This window comes from Dryobates pubescens, chromosome 20, assembly GCF_014839835.1.
Source record: "Dryobates pubescens isolate bDryPub1 chromosome 20, bDryPub1.pri, whole genome shotgun sequence".
NCBI classification, from domain to species: Eukaryota; Metazoa; Chordata; class Aves; order Piciformes; family Picidae; genus Dryobates; species Dryobates pubescens.
This window is the reverse complement of record NC_071631.1, coordinates 8,314,727-8,333,250: the sequence shown is the minus strand read 5'-3', so window position 1 is coordinate 8,333,250 and position 18,524 is coordinate 8,314,727. Positions and strand designations below refer to the sequence as shown.

Below are 18,524 nucleotides of genomic sequence, written 5' to 3'. Positions count from 1 at the left end.
TTCTGGACTGCCTCCTCTCTACTGAATTAAGTTCCCAGCCAGATGTCTGGTAGGTTAAAGTCACCCACAAGGACAAGATCTGATGATCTTGAGACAGCCTCCAGTTGCTTGTAGAGTATTTCATCTGCCTCCTCATCCTGGTTGGGTGGTCTATAACAGACTCCAATCAGGAGGTCAGTTTCATTAGGCCTCCCTCCGATTTTAACCCACAGGTCCTCATTCCTTTCATCTGCAACCTCAAGTTCTGAGGCATCAAGAGATTCCCTAATATACAGGACAACCCCTCCTCTTCTCCTTCACCTGTCTCTCCTAAAGAGCTTGTAACCACACAATGCAGTACTCCAATTATGTGCATTGTCCTACCATGTTTCTGGAATAGCAACTCTATCATAGTCTTCCTGGAGAACCAAGACCTCTAGTTCTTCTTGTTTGGTACCCATACTGTGTGCATTGGTGCACTGCATGCACTTCAGCTGGGCTGCTGATTTCCCAAATAACCTTAATTTATGTTCTACTCTCTCCTCTCCAGAGAGACTGGTTTCCTTACCCACCCCCTTCAGATTTAGTTTAAAGCCCTCCCAATGAGCCCTGCCACCTCCAAAGCTAGTACCCCCTTGCCCTTTCTAGATAAATTCACCCCACCAAAGTCCAGCAGGTCGGGTGCAGTAAAAGTTGCCCCTTGATCAAAGAACCCAAAATTCCGTTGCTGGCACCATCCCTTGAGGCAATTGTTGATGGCATGGGTTCTCCTGTTCCTCTCGGTGTGCACACCTGCCGTGGAGGGAACTGAGCAGAACACCACTTGAGCTCCCAGCCCATCAATTGACCGAGGGCCTTGAATTCCTTTTCAATTGTCCTGCTGCTCATGTTGTGCAAGGACACCTCTGCATCCCACAAAACTTGTACCCACCAAGATCACTGTAAAGACTAGGTCAGTGACAGCTGAGTGCCAGACACTGTGCTCCCTCCTGATCAGGCCTCCATGGTCCTAGGTCAGAGCACTGGACAACAGTCTCCTCTTTGCTGTGTTGCAAACACACAGGGTAGGGAGGGCTGACAGCTACCCCAGGGAGACATTGCAGGAGTCTGGTCTGAGAGTCAGGTTCCCATTTCTACTACATCCTGCTAGTAAGTGCTTGGGAAAGTTCAGAAGTGTACTGACCTATTGATGAGATTTACTGGGAATATGCTTGCCCTTATCCAGTCAGTTCTACTCCACCTTTTATCAGTCCAGTCCGATGCCACTTCTGGGGGGCAATGCTGAGGTTGGTGCTCCCAGAGCTCCGCACTGTGTTCACTGTGATGCAGGACACCGCGGACCCAGTGCATGTGCAAGTGCACAAATACTCTGTTCAGTGTCCTCTTTCACACTGGTCAGCCTCGTGGTTGGAATCAGGTGCAAACTAATGCAAATATGATCAAATTTAGCACTGTTAGGGCTGATGGAATCAAGAGGTATAGAAGGCTCCCCAAGGCTCTACAGCTGAGCAGCAGGAGAGGCCTCTGCGCAGCTTCAGCGTCCGGCACGGGCAGGCGGCGCCTCCCCACACCACCGGCAGGTCCCGACAGCTCTTCTCCACCTTGGGGGCACAGGGCGCACAGGCGCTGCAGGTCCAGCGGGGCTGTCCCGGCGCCGCCCTGTCAGGCCACCTCTCACATGCTGTCTTTCCAGGAGCAGACTCGGCCCGGCGCCGCGGGCCCCTCGTGACGTGACGAGGGGCGGTCGCCTCAGCCTCTCCTGCTGCTCCACGGGGAAGGCCCTCCCAGTCGCCCTGCCCTCTCCGCGGCTGGGCTCCGTGCGCCAGCGCCGCCCGAAGCGGCGGAAGAGCTCCGTGGCAGCAGGGGCAACCTCCAGACCACCGCTGCCGCTCCCCCATCGGCTCCGCCTCAGGCCCCCTCACCGCCTTCCCTCGGGGCCGGGGTCCGGCCCCGCCCGTTCCGCCGCTCCTCCAGGCGCCAGGCGGCGCCGCAGCGCGGGGTCGGCAGGAAGCGCGGGAGCGGCGCCATGGCGCTGCCCGGCGAGCTGTGGGCAGAGCTGCCGGCCGAGAAGCGCATTTTCTGCTCCGTGCTGCTCTTCTCCTGGGCTGTTTACCTTTGGGAAGCTTTCCTGGCGCACCGGCAGGTCGGCGGGGGCTGGTGGGGGCTGGCGCCAGCGGGCCGGGGGCTGTGCTGGGCCCGACCCGGCCTCACGTGGGGGCGGCGGGCGGTGTTCTGGGCGCGGAGCGGGGACCGGCTTAGTCCGGCCCCTGTCTGAGAAGGACTTGGTCGTGTCCCGGCCGAGGCAGCAGGGCTGTGGCGCGGTATAAGCCCTGTGCGCTCATGCCCGATGGAACCGGTTCGCGCCGGCAAATTGCGAGGAGCTACCCGGGAAAGGACCCCCGAGCAGGGAAGGGGACTCGCCGTGCTCTCTGTGCTCCCTGTGTTCGGAGCCGAGTGTGAGGCTCTCGGCAGCTCTGCCGAGCCAGGCTTCTGCCCCTCTCTGTGCCAGCTCTGCTCGCACTGGCTCAGCTCCGGAGCACGGCTGCGCTGCGGGCCGGCCATAGCCGTTCCTTGCTTTAACGGGTGGTGGGGACCCTGGGCGTCACCCCCGGGGCTGGGTGAGTTCATGGAACCGTCTGAAAAATGCGGGTGTGGTGGGCAGCAGCCTAACACCCACCCAGCAGCTCGACCCTCCTTCCCTGGCCAGGTGAGAGAGCGAGACCAATAAAAACTCATGGGTCGAAGCAAAGACCGATAACAGGTGAAGGAAAAGGCGGGGAAAAAGCCCTGCAAGTTTTGTAAAGGCAGTTGCTCACCACCTCCCACAAGAAGGTAGATGCCTGGTATGCCTCCAAGTAATAGCCACCTTGTAAGTCAAACTCACCTCTTCTCCTTACTACTTCTGCTTCAGCTGTGGTTGCTGAGTATAACTTGGAACACCCCTCTGGTCGGCTCGGGTCAGCTCTCCCGGCTGTGTGGCCTTGCAGCCTCTTGCCCAGCCTGAGCCTTGCTGTGGAAGAGAGAGAAAGAGAAAGCCTTGGCCTTGCCTCTGTTTAGCAGTGGCTAGACCAGGGGTGTCACCAGCAGATGCAAAGCATGCCTCCGTGCGTGCTTCTGTGCAGGCTAAACCCCATCCCAGCCAGACTGACACAGCTGAGAAAGTGCTGCCAAGACTCAGTGTGGCAGAGAGAGATCAGCTGAGCCCTTTGGGAGGCTGCAGCCTGGTACTTGGTCAGAGGAAAAAAGTATTTTGAAGTGACACAGAATAGGGGGCTTTTGTCTTTGAGAAGGGATAAATATTACTGAAACAAGGTAAGGAAGTGGATGGAATAAAGACCTTTAGTCTTTAGAATTTTTCAAGTGATGAGCTCTCTACCAAAAATGGAATTGCACCTTATGCAGCCACAGCACAGTTACCTTTTCTGGTGAAGTTGCATGATTTGCATGGAAGGATCTGGTGTTTGGTTTCAATCTCTGCTTAGTCATTACTGTAGTGCAGTAAACCATATCCTGTGGAAAAATGAGTTTATGTGATCTATATGTAATAACTACTAGAAATACATTATGTGGGCAACTCAGTTCCTGGTTATAACACAGTTATGCTTCATCTTTGTATTTGGGACTTGATAGAAAGCAGGAGTTTAAAAGTATTTGTAATTTTTGAGCTATTTTTTGGCTGTTTTTTTAATCTTGGAGTGGTGGCGCATAGGATCATGTCATATGTTGCTTTTAAATTGTATTTATCTTTGAAGCCTTGGATGCAGACTTCTAAGTTTCTTTTCCCCTCTTTCAGAGGCGGGTGTACAGGACAACGACATGTGTGCCACAGGAGTTAGGACAGATCATGGATCCAGAAACCTTTGAAAAGTCTCGCCTATACCAGCTGGACAAAAGCACTTTCAGCTTTTGGTCAGGCCTGTACTCGGAGGTGGAGGGCACTGTAAGTACCTGTGCTTCCCCAGCATCCGTAGGATACTGTTCATAAACTGAAGTGCTTGGATTGCTGGTGCAGCTGCCCTGTTGGTGTCCTGGTATCCTAGGCCAGACACTGACATTTGGCTGGTCTGGGGTCCTGTGTTTCTTGTTTGGCCCTGTGTTTGCCATATGAAATGAAATTACTCAGCCAGCTCATCTTCTGTCAGTGCAGGGCTGAGTCACACTGCACAGCTACAGGGTGCAGTGCATTACTGGTTTAGTGGCACAGCTGGGCTGTTAGGGCTTCTTCTGCCAAATAATGAAGCAGCATTAGAATTATTTAAAACTGTTACAAACACCTGTTTCTGTGGTTGAAGTGATGCAACCGGGATCAAATTCTTTCCCACAAGGGTGATGGAGCATTTGAACAGGTTGCCCAGGGAAGTGGTTGAGGCCCCATCCCTGGATATATTCAAGGTGAGGCTTGACAGGGCTCTGGGCAATCTGATCAGCAGGGAGGACATCCCTGCTGACTGCAAAGGGGGTTGGACTGGGTGACTTTTCGAGGTCCTTTGTAATCCAGACCATTCCATGTGTCTATGACCTTCTTTAATTTATAGATAAAATTTTAAGTAGAAGGTAATAAGAAAAGCCTGTGGGAACAGGAAGAGTACCAGTGGATGCTTCTGAAGAGTAAGAACAATTACCCTGGGCAAGTGACATTCACATACGTGAAAAAGCAGAGCCATTGAGTTAGAACAAAGCATTACAGGTGTGGTACACAGGCTTAAGAGAAACTTCTGACTTACTGCTGTAATGCAGCACTGCTCATCTGTAGCACAACTAGGTCAAAAAGGAATCCTGAAGTGCTTGGCATTGCAAGATAGAACTTGAGTATGATCTACAACAGGATGACCTTAAGGAAGCAGCCAGGTCAGTTCTGAAAGGTAATGGCAGCAGTATTGTGAAATAGTGCAAGTGATGGAACTGTGGTGGTAAACTAGTACTGGAGAGTGGTGACTCCTCTTGACTTTTGCATATCCTGATCTCTTCTGTGTGGCCTGACCTGGACATTGTTTTATTTTCTGTGAACTTGTGAAAATGTAGTTACACACCTGTCAGCACTGCTGGTACAGACTTACCTGGCAATTGAGCTGGAGGGAGATGCTGTGTTAGGATTACTGGCATGCTTTGATTTATTTCAGCCATTAATTATGTGTTTTTCTTTAATGAATAGTGTCAACGTCATGCTAACAGCTGTCTTTGTTCAGGGATTGGTACTTCTTGGATTTCCAGCTCTGAAACCTAGTTTTTGGCCTGTGAATCAAGCTGCATCAACAAACACCCTTGCCCCAGCCTTTAACCACAGGCAGTGCTTGCTGTATTAGCTCTGGCTCAAGCATTTATTGGATGATGGTGTGTTGTGAGCAGTCCATTAGAGTGGAGGCAGGCAGAAGGAAGAGGGCAGAAGGAGCTTCCTTAAGATGGCTGATGCAGCACTGATACTGGAATTGAAATCACAGCTGCCTTCTAAAGGCCTTTCTTGGGACAGGGACTGCGGGCAGGTCCTAGAGCAACCAAGTTGCTAAGTCTTGCCCAGTCCTCCTATGGAGAGTGTTTTACAAGCCTAGGCAAATGAGTTTAAGGTCTTCTTAAAAATCTGCCTTATGTCTGAGCCAGTAGGGCAGCAGAGTGTAGGCTTGGAAATAGTCTGGTATTTAACACATCTCCAAAAACCCAAACAAAAGCTTGACCTGATCTGTACTTCTCTCAAGTACAAATGAACCATTGCCAAACATTCCAGCTTTTCTTTATGCACTGCTGAGATTAGAGAGGAAAAAAGCCTAATTGTAAAGGTTTTCTCATTCACCCTCAAAAGGTTCTCACCGTGCTGTAATGTCAGTAGAAGATGGTGACAGTCTTGTTTCTTACTGCCTCTGCTATGTGCTTTTGTTCTGCAGATGATTCTCCTCTGTGGAGGGATTCCTCTTCTCTGGAATCTGTCTGGGCAGGTCTCTGGCCGTGCTGGGTTTGGACCAGAATATGAGGTAAGTAATTTCAAATTGTGGTGAAAACATTTGATCCATAAACCATACTGTTACCTTCACTTTTATTTTTAAGCTTGTGTTTACTTGAAGCAGGACTCAGCCACAGACACCATGTATTAAAAACAACAGGTGTGTTCTGGTGAGTGCAGGGATCACCAGATGGGACTTTCATATTAGCTTACTAATGAAATAGCTTTGTGTGCTGGAAACATGCAAATCTGAAAGCTACCTGAATCACATGGGGGTGAGCTGGGGAGTTGGAGGCTTTTTGTTTGAGTATTGTCTTTTTACTAACCTTTGAAGTGATCTTCTGGCACAGCAAAAGGTCAGCAATTGGAGGCTGCTGTTGATGTTGTCTTTGCGCTGTGGGTGAGGCAGCCAGCCAAAGGCCTGTCAAAATCCTCAGTTTGCATTTCAGTTTCTTTCATCAGTGTATCTCTTCTCCTTCATTTAACACAGTGACCAGCAATCTGATCATCACAAATGTGTTGTTTCTGTGAATTTGTCTAGCTCCAATTTCTAACTGGTTTCAGTGAACACTGACGCGAAATCCATTTTTAACACCTGGACTAGCAGTGTTAGTACAGCTTAGCCAATATCAGATGTTTTTTTTCCTCTGTGGTTATAGCTTAGGGATTCTTTTTTAATTTTAATGGTGTCTGTTTGTTTTTAGATTGTTCAGTCTTTGGTTTTTCTGCTGCTTGCAACTCTCTTCAGTGCAGTGACTGGTCTCCCATGGAGTTTGTACAACACGTTTGTCATAGAGGAGAAACATGGCTTCAATCAGCAGGTACTGCAGATAGCCCTGCACTGTCTGGGGTAGGCTTGGTGGGTTGGACACACTGCTGTGTCCCTGGCCCTGTGCCAAAGACTATTTGTTTTAGGAACTTGCCTACACACACTGCATAAAAAATGAGAGTGGTGCCAGTTTGTGACTGTTTCAGAAGTACCCAGGCAGGAGGGCTCTGCATGAGCCCACCTCTGAGCACAGGGACCTGTGTCTTCTGGTGGTGGAATGAAGAACATTTCATACCTCAGCTCCCTTCATGTGCCCTTGTTGAGCATCCTGGGTCACTGCTTGGCAGGGGCACTTCTGAGTCACGTACCCTGAGCAGATGAAACAAACTCAAGCAATGGCAACGTTCCTGCTCTGTTTCCTTTATTGAGTTCTTGTCATCAGAAAATTCTGCTCCTCATTTGGATTTCTGCTAGGTACTCAGTATCAACCCTGGCTTTAACTTCCCTCACCAAGTTAGTTTAACCTGCTTCACTGTCTGTTTTTCCTGAGATCAGATTTTCCATTTGAGAGAGGAGCCTCAGTCTGAGATACACCATTAGCCATTTCTTGCCAGAGCACAAATTTGTTTTCTGCTTTAGGACCCAGCTAGCATTGCCCACAGTATTTTCTGTTCCAGCACAGACTTTCTAATCGACCCCAAGATGCCATTGGCCACTTTGGCTACCAGGGCACCTTGCTGGTTCAGTGGCATTGCTGGTTTGTGATTTGCCTGACTTTGCTTCTGTGCCTCCACTAAAGGAGTCAGTTTCCTCAGCACCGTGGCTCTGACCACATCTCTGGATCCTTCCTTTGCAGACACTGGGATTTTTTTTTAAGGATGCCCTCAAGAAATTTGTGGTGACTCAGTGCATCCTGCTGCCCGTGACAGCCCTTCTGCTTTACATCATCAAAATAGGGGGAGACTACTTCTTCATCTATGCCTGGCTCTTCACATTAGTTGTTTCCTTGGTGAGTATATGGCTGGGGATCTTCCAGATGTTAGCTCATTTACATAGCTCAGTGTGCCAAGGTTTAAAACCATAACTGAAAGGACATGGGGACAAATCCAAGTCTCTTGGGAATTCCAGTGTCTGTGGTTCTGCTACTTTTGTGCACTGAATTGGTAGCTGGCATTTTTCGTTGTTAATTAAAAGGATCTTTTGTATCCATCATAAGGATTTGATGTTTTCTATTGTTGCTGTGGGCTCTGAAGTCTGTCTTTCATTGGGCTTTTTATTTCTCCACATGGTGCTCTTCTGGCTTTTTTTCTCAATATGCTGACACTGCTCTCCCAAGGAAGGGATGACAGAAGTGCTGCTGTGGGTGCTAATTTATTTTTAGATGACAAGAACACCTTAACAAGTAAAAGAATCATTACATTACAACCTGCCACATGAGCCTAATAATAAATTTAAGCTAATCAACCCCTAATTCTTGTGTGAAATTCAGACTTTCTGGTTCAACTGGAATATGTCACCAAGGAAATGTTCAGAAGTCCCTCGGCAGGAAATCAGGGTTGCTTTCTTTCATGACTTAAGTGGTTTTGGCTTTGTGTTTTTCTCCTCTTTCTCCCACTGCTTGTAGGCTCAGATTACTTTTACAGCTTGCTTTGAGTTTCAGTTTGTCAGCTTCCTGTCTAAAGCACAGACACTGGCTGTATGAAAATGGGTTCCAGTGCTGTGTGGGAGGCCATGCAGTTAATGCAGGAAGACCTGATTTCCCACCCAGATACCAAATACCTCCATTGACTTTTTCAGACATGGCAACAGGGAAGGAATTGTGGCTCAGTTGAACCCATGGCTGCAAAGTCTTCTCATAGTCCTGGCTTTATGGGTCACAGACATCCTTATCTGAATTGTATTGGTTGTTCTACTGCCATTTTTGCTTCCTTGATGCCTGTGGTGGCTTGGAAATTCCCCTCCCCCAACACTAAATTTGCCAGACCAGCTCAGTTGGAAGCAAATGAAAGCTGTATTTACAAGCAAAACTACAATCTACAATGAAATGCAATTAGTAGATACAAAATATACAATATTTACAGGTATTTAGAAATAATGAACAGCACAAGGACCCCCCTGAGCTGCTAATAGCTTCTCCCTTCCTTGCTTCCTCCTTACCCCCCTGTACACAAAGGGACAAGAGACAGAGCAGAGCAGTTACGGTTAACAGCAGTCACAACAAAGCAGTGCAGCCAAGGTCAAGCAGAAGCAAGTTAGCATTTCCTATCCTGAAGAAGCAAGGAGAGAGAGAGATTGTTTTGTACAGCCAGTTCTGGTTCCTTCTCTCTCCAGTGGGATTGTTTAGAACTATCATTTTCCTTTTTACATTTTTACTGCTTTCTGTTCAAGATCTGTGAAAAAATTTTAAAGACATAGCCTAAAACTACCACAATGCCTGACATGCAACTGAAAGAAAACCTGTGAGCAGCAGTGGATGTCTGCAGGGCCACTGATTCGGGCCTAGCGCAGTGACCAGTGCTGTGTTTCTGAGCCACATAGGGACAGTACAGTAGCAAAGTGCCCCACAGAGGTAGCAAGTCTGGCTCACAATTACTGCTTTGAGTTCGTTGCTGCTTTTGTTTGTTGGTTTCACCATGCAGCAGTTCCTGGCCTTCTGTTGCGATAGCTCCAGCTGTCCTTATGCTCCGTCTTCCCTTTTTTGTCTCTGCATGTATTCTGACAAACCCTGGTGTTAGGTCCCAGAAGTGTCAATTCATGCCTACTGAAATGTCTGCTACAGGAATGCTTGTGCAGACTCCTGGCAGGGATTTCTTAATGAATTGCTCTTTTTCTTTCAGCCTTTTTTCAGAGCATCCTCTTACATTCTAGTGCAGCATGGAGCTGGTACTCTGCCCAGCTCAGTGAAGCAGCCAAGCTCACAGCTTATTCCAATGTAGCCCTTTTATTTACAAAAACTGGGCAGACAGTCATTCCTCATGGTGATAGCTAGTTCCTATTTTAAGCCTTTAGTCTTAAAGGCTTTAATCATTTGCTTTTACATGGCAGGATTACAGTGAAGTTTTAAAAGAACAGGTAGCTTTGGGACTGAAGGAAGAGCCCAGATTTTCTGGAGTGGCCTGCCCTTGCCCTTTGTACCCCCAAAGTGAAACTTTTTCCCCTCAGTTTCCTTTGTACCAGACATTGGCTGCTTTATTTTTGCCATATTTTCTTTAAAACATGTAAAAAAATGTTGTGTGATCTCCTGTGAGAAGCTTTCTGAAAGTCCAGCTGACAGCTTTTGTCAAGCAGGTTTAGTAGAAAGGAGAGAGAGATGTGAGTTGTATCTAACACTGAACTTCAAGGCAAGAAGCAGAATGTACTCAGCTAATGCCACTTATCTTTCTGGCACTTTCCTATCACAAACGATTATTTTAGTTCTGCTTTGCCTCTCTCTTCCAACTGAACAGTCCAGCCTCTGTGCTGACAGACAGTGTTGCAAGACCCACTGGCTCTCTTTTCTTCTTTTAAAAAAGAAATGGGTATTTTTTTCCTGGGGTTGAAGTTCATGCCCAGACCATTGGTGCTTTTCAGGTGTCTTGCAGTGTCACTGCAGCTTTACAGGGTGTTGATCAGGGATTGTGGCCTGTTTGAACAGTCTTTGACTTGCAAAATAAGCTTAAGGGGTGTTAGATTTACCATTCAGAGTTCCAGTTAGGGAAAAATTCCTTTACTCTGTAATCAGGGTTAAAATTACATCCTTCTACCAGTCTGCTAATATCAGGGCTTTATACAAAGATGAGAGATAAAAGCTTAACATTAGGCCATGCATGCTGTGTGTCTGAGACGCTGGTCTGGACTGAAAACCACAGCTGACTCCTGCTGGTAAAATACCTTCCTACAGCTGCTGCAAAACATCTGCAGAGTTTTGAATCCTTGTCTGAACTGTTGGCTTGATTTTTCTTATGGTGTTCCATATTGCTCTGCCTCTCCTTTGCTCTGACTGTGGGAAGGTCGCTTTCCCTAGCTTTAGATTTTATTGGACTTTCTCAGCAGGGCAGGTACTTTGGAAAGTCAAGGAACTCATTTCAGTGGATAAAAACCTGTGGAGACAATTTTGAAGCTCATGTTGCTGTCTGTCTCTCATGCCCTATTCCTTTTGCACTAACCAGAATTTGAAGTTTTCTCCAGTCCAGCTTTTAAAAATAACTAACTTTGTGAAGATTCAGAGTGTAAAGGAAGGTAGTTCAGCTTCTCTTTCCATCACGGTGTTATTGCAGTCCTCCCTTTCTCAACTGGGCTGCATCTGCTGTCAGTTTCAGGAGTTGCAGGTACAATGCAGTGGTTTTTGGGACATGGCTGTGGATCACTGTGGACCAGAGGCATCAAGCAGTTCCTTAGCCCTCATATAGAAGGGCAAGAACAAAGGGGACATGGGGTTTTTTGCCTGCTTTAAACTGTGGCTTTATAAGCTAAGAGGAATTTGAAGAACAGGACCATCTCCTGGTCCAGTCAGCTCTGCTGCTTAGTGTGAGGCACCTCAGAGCTCCCCAGCATTGGTGAAGTGGGTGAGAATGACAGCCTGTGACTGATCAGACCCCTACCCCCAGCTGTCATAGTGGCTTTGCAGTTTGATGTGCCCTCAGAGCAAACCCTCTGTTCACACTGGCTCTGCTGAGGACTGCAGATTGTAGCTGAACCTGCCCCCCGCACGTCTTGCCTTGTCAGCAGGCTAAGGAGCTGTGTCTGCAAATGGGATGAGCCACAGAAGCCTTGCTGTGGCTCACACTTCATGCAGGACTCTGCTTTATCAAGTGTGTTTTCTGACATTGTGCCTTCTCCCTGTGCTTCTGCTCCATCTTTAGTACTGAACACACATTTCTGTGCTTTGTTTGTAATTTCTGCCTGTGTTTGCAGGTGCTTGTCACAATCTATGCAGACTACATTGCACCTTTGTTTGACAAATTCATTCCACTTCCTGAGGGAGAGCTCAAGCAACAAATTGAAACGATGGCAAAGGGCATTGACTTCCCCTTGACTAAGGTCTACGTTGTTGAAGGTGAGATTCTTCTGCTAAAACACCTTTGTCATTTCAAACCTGTGGATTTTAGCTTCCATTGTGGGTGCTGTAGTAGAGCACTTGCTTATATTCCTCAGCTGTTTGAATGCTTGTCAGTGTCTGTACCACTTTCCTTGCCTAGAGGTCAAAAAAGCAAAGCTGAATGTACAGCCTGAACTCAGCATCTCATTGGGAGCGTTGTCCTGTCTCTGTGGAATGGAAATACACAGCACAGTCAGAAATGGAAGCAGCAATCAAAAGTCCTATTTTAGAACTTGAAACCAGAGGGGAAAGTTTTTGAACCTTTCTGGTCTCAGTTCAGTATGAGGCACTGTAGTGAAACAGTTTTAAAAGTTATGAAAGTTAAACCCACCTGTTCCTTCTCAGGGTTGTCACATCAGTGTTTTTTCCCAGTCTGGCTGCACTCTTCTTACCTTCTACATGAGACTGATGTGGTTACTTTCTAGTGATGAGTGCAACATGGAGCAGCTGCCATGTCCCTTCCTTGTAACATGTTCGTGCAGCACTTTGCTTGTTGATGTTCTTGCTGTTGCTCACCTTGTTCCCTTCTGAAACAGATTTCAAGGACTTTCCCAAATTTGGTTTTGGTTTTGCCTGCTCTGTGAGGATCAGAGGTGTTTTTACTGCCCTGTTCAAAGCAGCATGAGATGGCATGAAAAGCTGGAATGGTAGAATTTAGCTGTAAAAGTGTTAGCTGCCAGGGTAAGAGAGTTAGGGCTGTTCAGCCTGGAGAAGAGAAGGGTCATGGGAGATTTTGAAGCAGCTTTCCAGTACCTGAAGGGGACCTATGGAAAAGCTTGGGAGGGACTGACAGGGGCTTGCAGCAGTAGAAAAATGGGCAGTGGTTTGAAAGTGGAGCAGGGCAGGGTTAGATTGGACATTAGGAAGAAGATTTTTACTATGAGTGTGGTGGAACACTGGAGACATTCAAGGTTGGTTGGGGCTCTGAACAACCTGATCTAATTGGGATGTCTCTGCTGACTGCAGGGGGGTTGGGCTGGATATGACCTTTATAAGTCCCTCGCAACCCAGTGCATTCTGTGAGCCTGTTCTATGATGTAGGCAGCTTTTTAACGCAATGAAACAGTCCCTGTGCCATGGAGAGTGAGGAGTTTGTGACCCCAAGTACATTGATTGCAGAAACAGTCTATGAGTCACCTGGTCTAGATAAAAGCAGCAGCAAAAGATTGCTTCTTTCAGACAAAAAAGTAACTTGAGGGGCTGCCTGGTACCTGCAGTTCATCACTTCACTTTCTCTCTAACATCCTCATGCAGTTTGAATCCTCTTTGCTGGCATGTTGCAAGGATTCTAGGAGTACTGGAATCTGTCTCAGGTCCTTGGCCGGGAGGGCAGCTCATGCTCTGTGCAGAGTGCTCCTTCTGCTCTCCCCAAGACTGCAATTAGAGATTGCTTTTGCTCTGGATCTTCCCATGGCTGCTCTCACGTTTGTAGTGATTTTTGTGGTTGCATCTTACGGATGGACCAAAGTCCTTCCTTTGCTCCTGTCAGTGAATGCAATCAGCATTACTTAGGTAACTTTAAAATATGCTTCAACCTGGAATCTCAGTTGCTTGGCTTTGTCCACTGTTCATTTGGAATGCCAAGGGAACACCACAGAGTCTTCAGTGCCTGGCATTGTCCAGCCTTTGATGTACATTTTCCCTCTCAGGTTCTAAGCGTTCTTCTCACAGCAATGCCTATTTCTACGGATTCTTCAAGAATAAGCGGATTGTGCTCTTTGACACCCTCCTGGAAGACTACTCTGCACTGAACAAAGAGCCAGCAGAAGGAGAAGATGGTGAGAATGAAGAGACAAAGTCTAAAACCAAAGTGAGTTCATCTTTGCTTTTCATGGTGTTATGTACTTTAACTTCTTGGTGAGATATTCCCCTGTGTTTTCTGAGTGTGTCTTAAAGATTATAAATGAGATGCTAAAATCCAAACCCTCATGATTTCAACACCAAAGTATCCCTGAGCTGCTGCAACAGTTTTAGGAGTTTCTGGGGCTGTGTGAGTTATGTTGATAGTGGCAGAGACCATAGAAATCCACGGAGGCTTTAGGAAACTATTGGTTCCCTGCTTGTGAAAACCAGGACTTGTGACTGTTTGAAGCAGGGACCTGTTCAGAATTTTAGCTGAAGTTCCTTCTCTTGGGACTGCCAGGACTGTCTGTGTGTCATTTGTCTGCCTTTCACTATAGGCAAGAACTTGGTGCAAGAGTTGTGCAGATGTGCACAGGGAGGTTCCACATGTGCCTCCTCCGCCAGCCTGCTCACCAGCAGGATGATGGCTTTTCATTGTCCTCTGCACTGCAGCTGCTATCAGGAGTCTGCTGGAACAGCTTTTGGGGATTCAGGAGAGCGTAGGGAAGGTTGAAAATGATGGAATCCTTTCTTGAGAGCTTGAAGGAGTAACTGAGAAGAAAGAATTGTCTCCTGCAGCCTAGCATTAGGCCAATACATGGATTGTTGTTCAGTCCAGCTTCTGTTTCTTGTAACTGTATTGGTGATGACATTCTCTTCCTCCATGATGTGGGATGGCTTACTCCAGATAGGGTGATGACAGGAGGGGATGTTGAGCTCACCTGCTCTGGTCATAATGAGAATCATTTGTTCCATCTCAACAGGTTCTTCAGCTGTGTTCTCAGTACACAAGCCCATGTACTTCATTCTGATTTGCTGGTGTACCTTTGAGGGTACAGATGTCCCTCTGACCTCAAGTGTTTTTGCAGAGGGCAGGGATGTTGTCATTACCTTCTAAGGGGACCACAGTGCCTTGGAAGGGAAGCTGCAGTTGAGAGCTCTGCTCTCAATTCTACATTGAAAATCTGAGGTCTTTCATTGTAATGAATTTTCTTGAGTGAAAAAAGAACAGGATGAGATCAAGGGATGGTAGGAGAGAGCTTGGAAAGGAAATCTTCTAGCATTCTTCCATGTTTGCATGGGCATGCATGGAAATAAGAGAATGCCACCTCAGCAGAGGAGTCCTGGGAACTTAGAAGTTGGGAGGGGTTGTAAATCTCTTCTTGAAAAAGGCTCAAAAAATAATGAGTCTGCCTGATGGTAGATGGGAGAACCCTTATCTAGGGACACTTAAGTGACCTTGGGAAAAAACAGACTAGTATGTAAGAAATGTATTCAGTTGTGTTCAATCACATCTGATTTACTTTTGCTTTGTACTCCCTCAGAATAAGAAACAAGGATGTAAAAATGAAGAAGTTCTGGCTGTACTTGGTCATGAATTAGGTCACTGGAAACTAGGCCACACTGTCAAAAATATTATCATCAGCCAGGTGAGTTCTGCCAGAGTGGTGATTTGGTGATTTCCCTGCAGCATTCTGTAATTAGTGCTGTTGCCAAACACTTGCTCCCAGATTTGCAAGTGCACATTTACATAGAATCATAGAATACTGGAGGTTGGAAGGGACCTCCAGAGATCATTCAGTCCAACCCCCCTTGCCAGTGCAGGGTCACCCAGGAATGCATCCTGTGTGGACATAAACTACAACACAGGAGGTTCATTCAACATGAGAGAGAACTTCTTCACTGTGAGGGTCACAGAGCACTGGAACAAGCTCCCCAGAGAGGTTGTGGAGTCTCCTTCTCTAGAGACTTGCAAGACCCATCTGGGTGTGTTCCTGTGCAACCTGTGCTAGATTCTATGGTCCTGCTCTGGCAGGGGCTTGGACTTCATGATCTTTGAAGGTCCCTTCCAACCCCTAACATCCTCTGATCCTGTGAACCTCTTCACATTTTTTCAGTTGCAAAGCACAGGTGTGTGCCTTCAGTTCTGACAGCAGTCTGTGCTGTGTGTCCCTCTGGCATGTTCCAGGTGTCACTCACTCTGCTGTTCTTACAGTTCCCAGGCTTTTCTTTCCTTTTCTTTAGCTGCACCTTCTGTAACCCCATCATGTCTTTCTTGAGATGTCTGCACCAAGAGTGCTGTGCTGTTCTATTTTGAAGACTATTCACAAGCTTTTCAGGCTGTAAGCATAACTTTTAAGCTCCTGCTTAAGACAATCTCTGTCTTTCCATTGCCTGGATTTTTCCTATCCATGCAGCTGAACACTTCAGGGAGGTCCTTGTTGCTTTCTGCTTTGAGGGAATTAACTTTCAACTTCTGACATCAGTGTTGATCCCTCCTACCAACAACTGTTATAAAGCCTTTTGCCACTCTCCTAACTCATGTAGCTTTGGTCTTTGGATCTATTTTCTAGGTGCTATTATTTTGCTGTAATGGGTAGAATTTTTTTCTTCACCAGCAGAAATTGTCACGAATTCTTTTTCAATATCTTCTCTTTCTGTTTGCTGTTACAGCCACTCCTTTTCTTTTTCTGTCCTGTGTGTTTCAGTAACAAACAATATTCTGGCACCTTCCTCATTAAGAAGACTGTTTGGTCTTGAATGGGCGCTAATGGCTTGAAAAGGTGCTAATCGCCTCTAGAAAATGTGGGGCATGGCCCTGCCTCTTGCTTCTGCAAAGCCAGGCAAGCAGTGTGGCAGAGGTGATGAATGACTTAGAGAGAGGCCTGGATTGTTCCCAGGAATAGAAGTGTGACACGGCACAGGCAGATTTGATTTGCTTTGAAGCTTACCTTGGAACTTGTGTTTCATTCTAAGGAGATGGATTCTGCCCTGTGCTTCCTTCTCACTTCTTGCCTTTTCATCTTCCTTCACTATTGACATTTTTAGGTCCCTAACAGCAAAGGCCCCTAACAGCAAACATCATTTCCTTACTGCACACTGTAATAGAACCAGGCCAGCTGTTCATCCTCTTTGTCTGTTGGTTCTGAAGTGATCTGTTTTTTTTTCAGTGGTGTTTCTGTGCCAGTCTGTAATATGAATAAGCCATGTTTTAGACGTCAATAACCCCCCCTTCCTAATCAAGAATGTTGTTTCCTTTCTGCAGATGAATTCCTTCCTCTGCTTCTTCCTGTTTGCTGTGTTAATTGGTCAAAAAGAACTCTTTGCTGCCTTTGGTTTCTATGACACCCAGCCTACCCTGATAGGCTTGATGATTATTTTCCAGTTCATCTTTTCACCATACAATGAGGTAAACTTGTTTTCAAGAAATAGCTGCTGAAGTATCATCCTATTTAAAGAATGATTTTAATTTTGGGTAAAGGGGAAAGCTTGGAGTTTCTAGAGGCTCTGTGTGGTATCTTGCTTTAATCAGGAAGCTTAGTGGTCCATGTGGTGTAAGGCTCCCAGTTCCAGGTGTGGCCTGCATAAACCTTCGTGAGCTCACTCTGTAGCCAGTGAGGTGTGGGCTGTGGGCAGGCAGATGCAGCAGTGGTTACTGATACTCAGGAGCCTGCAGATAGCTGAATGTTAAATTTGATCTTTCTCTCCCCAGGTCCTCTCGTTTTGTTTGACTGTATTAAGCCGACGATTTGAGTTTCAAGCCGATGCATTTGCCAAGGAACTTGGGAAGGCTCAGGACCTGTATTCTGCTTTGATCAAGTTAAACAAAGACAATTTAGGATTCCCTGTTTCTGACTGGATCTTTTCCATGTGGCATTACTCCCATCCCCCGCTTTTAGAAAGACTGCAGGCCTTGAAAGACGTGAAGGAAGAGTGACAGGAGCGCTGGCTGGGTCCGAGACCCTGCTTCCATCTCAGAAGCAAAGTTCAGAGCTGCTTTTTAATTTCTTTTTAAAAATAGTGCTGATGAAGTTCAGTGTTAAAAGCACCACACCCTGAGTTGGCTATTAAATTATAAATGAATTCTTTTTTTTAAACAAAAGATTCCTGTGGAACTCAATTTAGAAGCACTGGGTGAAGCCCTGCCCCCCACGTACTCAGGCTTTTATCTTCCATACCATAGCATAAACCTGGAAAGGGAGGAAAACAAATGTACAGACTTCAGAACGCTATTTCTTCAGTTTGTGTATGCCTTGAGCATTGCTTTTGATCCTTTTCCCATTCTCAGCACTCTGAACCTTCCCAGTCTCAAGTCTCTACATGGTGAAGCCTGTTGGAGTGACTTGATTTCTAAATAGTGATCCTTGTTCTTGCCAGGCACTCTTTGGGTTTGAAAGCTGACTGCAAGGGCTGGCCTTGCTCCTGGATTCATGTATGTCACCACTGAAAATGCTACTTAATAAAACCTCCTTTCTCTGAAGCATGGGAGGAAAGATGAATTCCAGCTGAGGCAGTGCACCATGGCTTCCATGAAAATGAGCACCAGTTGGTATTTGATAGCTTTATGCTAGGGCCGGGCTGCTCTTCTTCTCTGCGGTGCTGCTGGGGATGTGGGAGGCTGTACTGAGAGACAGAATAGGACCCAGATGTCAAAGGAAGGTTCTAGTTGTCTTCCCTTTTGCCTGTGAGCAGAATGGTTAACAGCTTCTCCATGCCTCTGTTCTTCCATTTCTGTTGTACTTTGTCTGAGTTTGTTTGGAGCTGTCCAGTTTCTCAGGCAGTGCAGCAGAGCTGAACTTTTCTTTCCAAGGGGGTTTGTCCTCCATGCCATGGGGGGGTTTCCATTAATACAAATCCAGCTGAAATAGCAGTGCTGGAATACTTAGGAAACACTCCTTGGCATTGTTCTGGCCCAAGAGTTTGGTCACATAGGTTAGTGAAGGACAGAGTGAAGAATTGCTGATGTGGCTTCTGCATTGATTGTCTTGGACTTTTCTGATGTGAGGTGGCAGTAAATTTACTTCTGTTGACACAAAGCTAAAAGTTAATATAAGGAAGTTTGTATGTGCCATGCAAATGTTTTGGAGCCATCTGAAGGCAAATACTTAGTGTAAAAAGACAATTTTCTATCTGTGGTAGACGAA

At 46.6% G+C, this 18,524-nt stretch overlaps 1 protein-coding gene across 1 annotated transcript; it reads left to right on the top strand.

Moving 5' to 3' along the window:
- The first annotated feature begins 1,876 nt into the window (after nt 1-1,876).
- ZMPSTE24 (zinc metallopeptidase STE24) lies at nt 1,877-17,459 on the top strand. The gene is made up of 10 exons (XM_054171139.1): nt 1,877-2,122; nt 3,773-3,919; nt 5,856-5,942; nt 6,616-6,732; nt 7,537-7,689; nt 11,574-11,715; nt 13,407-13,567; nt 14,925-15,029; nt 16,646-16,789; nt 17,093-17,459. Exons 1-10 carry the CDS (start codon nt 2,006-2,008, stop codon nt 17,315-17,317), a joined length of 1,398 nt encoding a protein of 465 aa, XP_054027114.1. The 5' UTR covers nt 1,877-2,005; the 3' UTR covers nt 17,318-17,459.
- The last annotated feature ends 1,065 nt before the right edge of the window (nt 17,460-18,524 follow it).

Coding starts and splice junctions, on each gene's coding strand:
- ZMPSTE24 (XM_054171139.1), top strand. CDS start 2,006: ATGGCGCTGCCCGGCGAGCTGTGGGCAGAGCTGCCGGCCGAGAAGCGC. Junction 6,733..7,536: donor AACATGGCTTCAATCAGCAG/GTACTGCAGATA, acceptor CTTCCTTTGCAG/ACACTGGGATTTTTTTTTAA. Junction 11,716..13,406: donor TAAGGTCTACGTTGTTGAAG/GTGAGATTCTTC, acceptor TTTCCCTCTCAG/GTTCTAAGCGTTCTTCTCAC.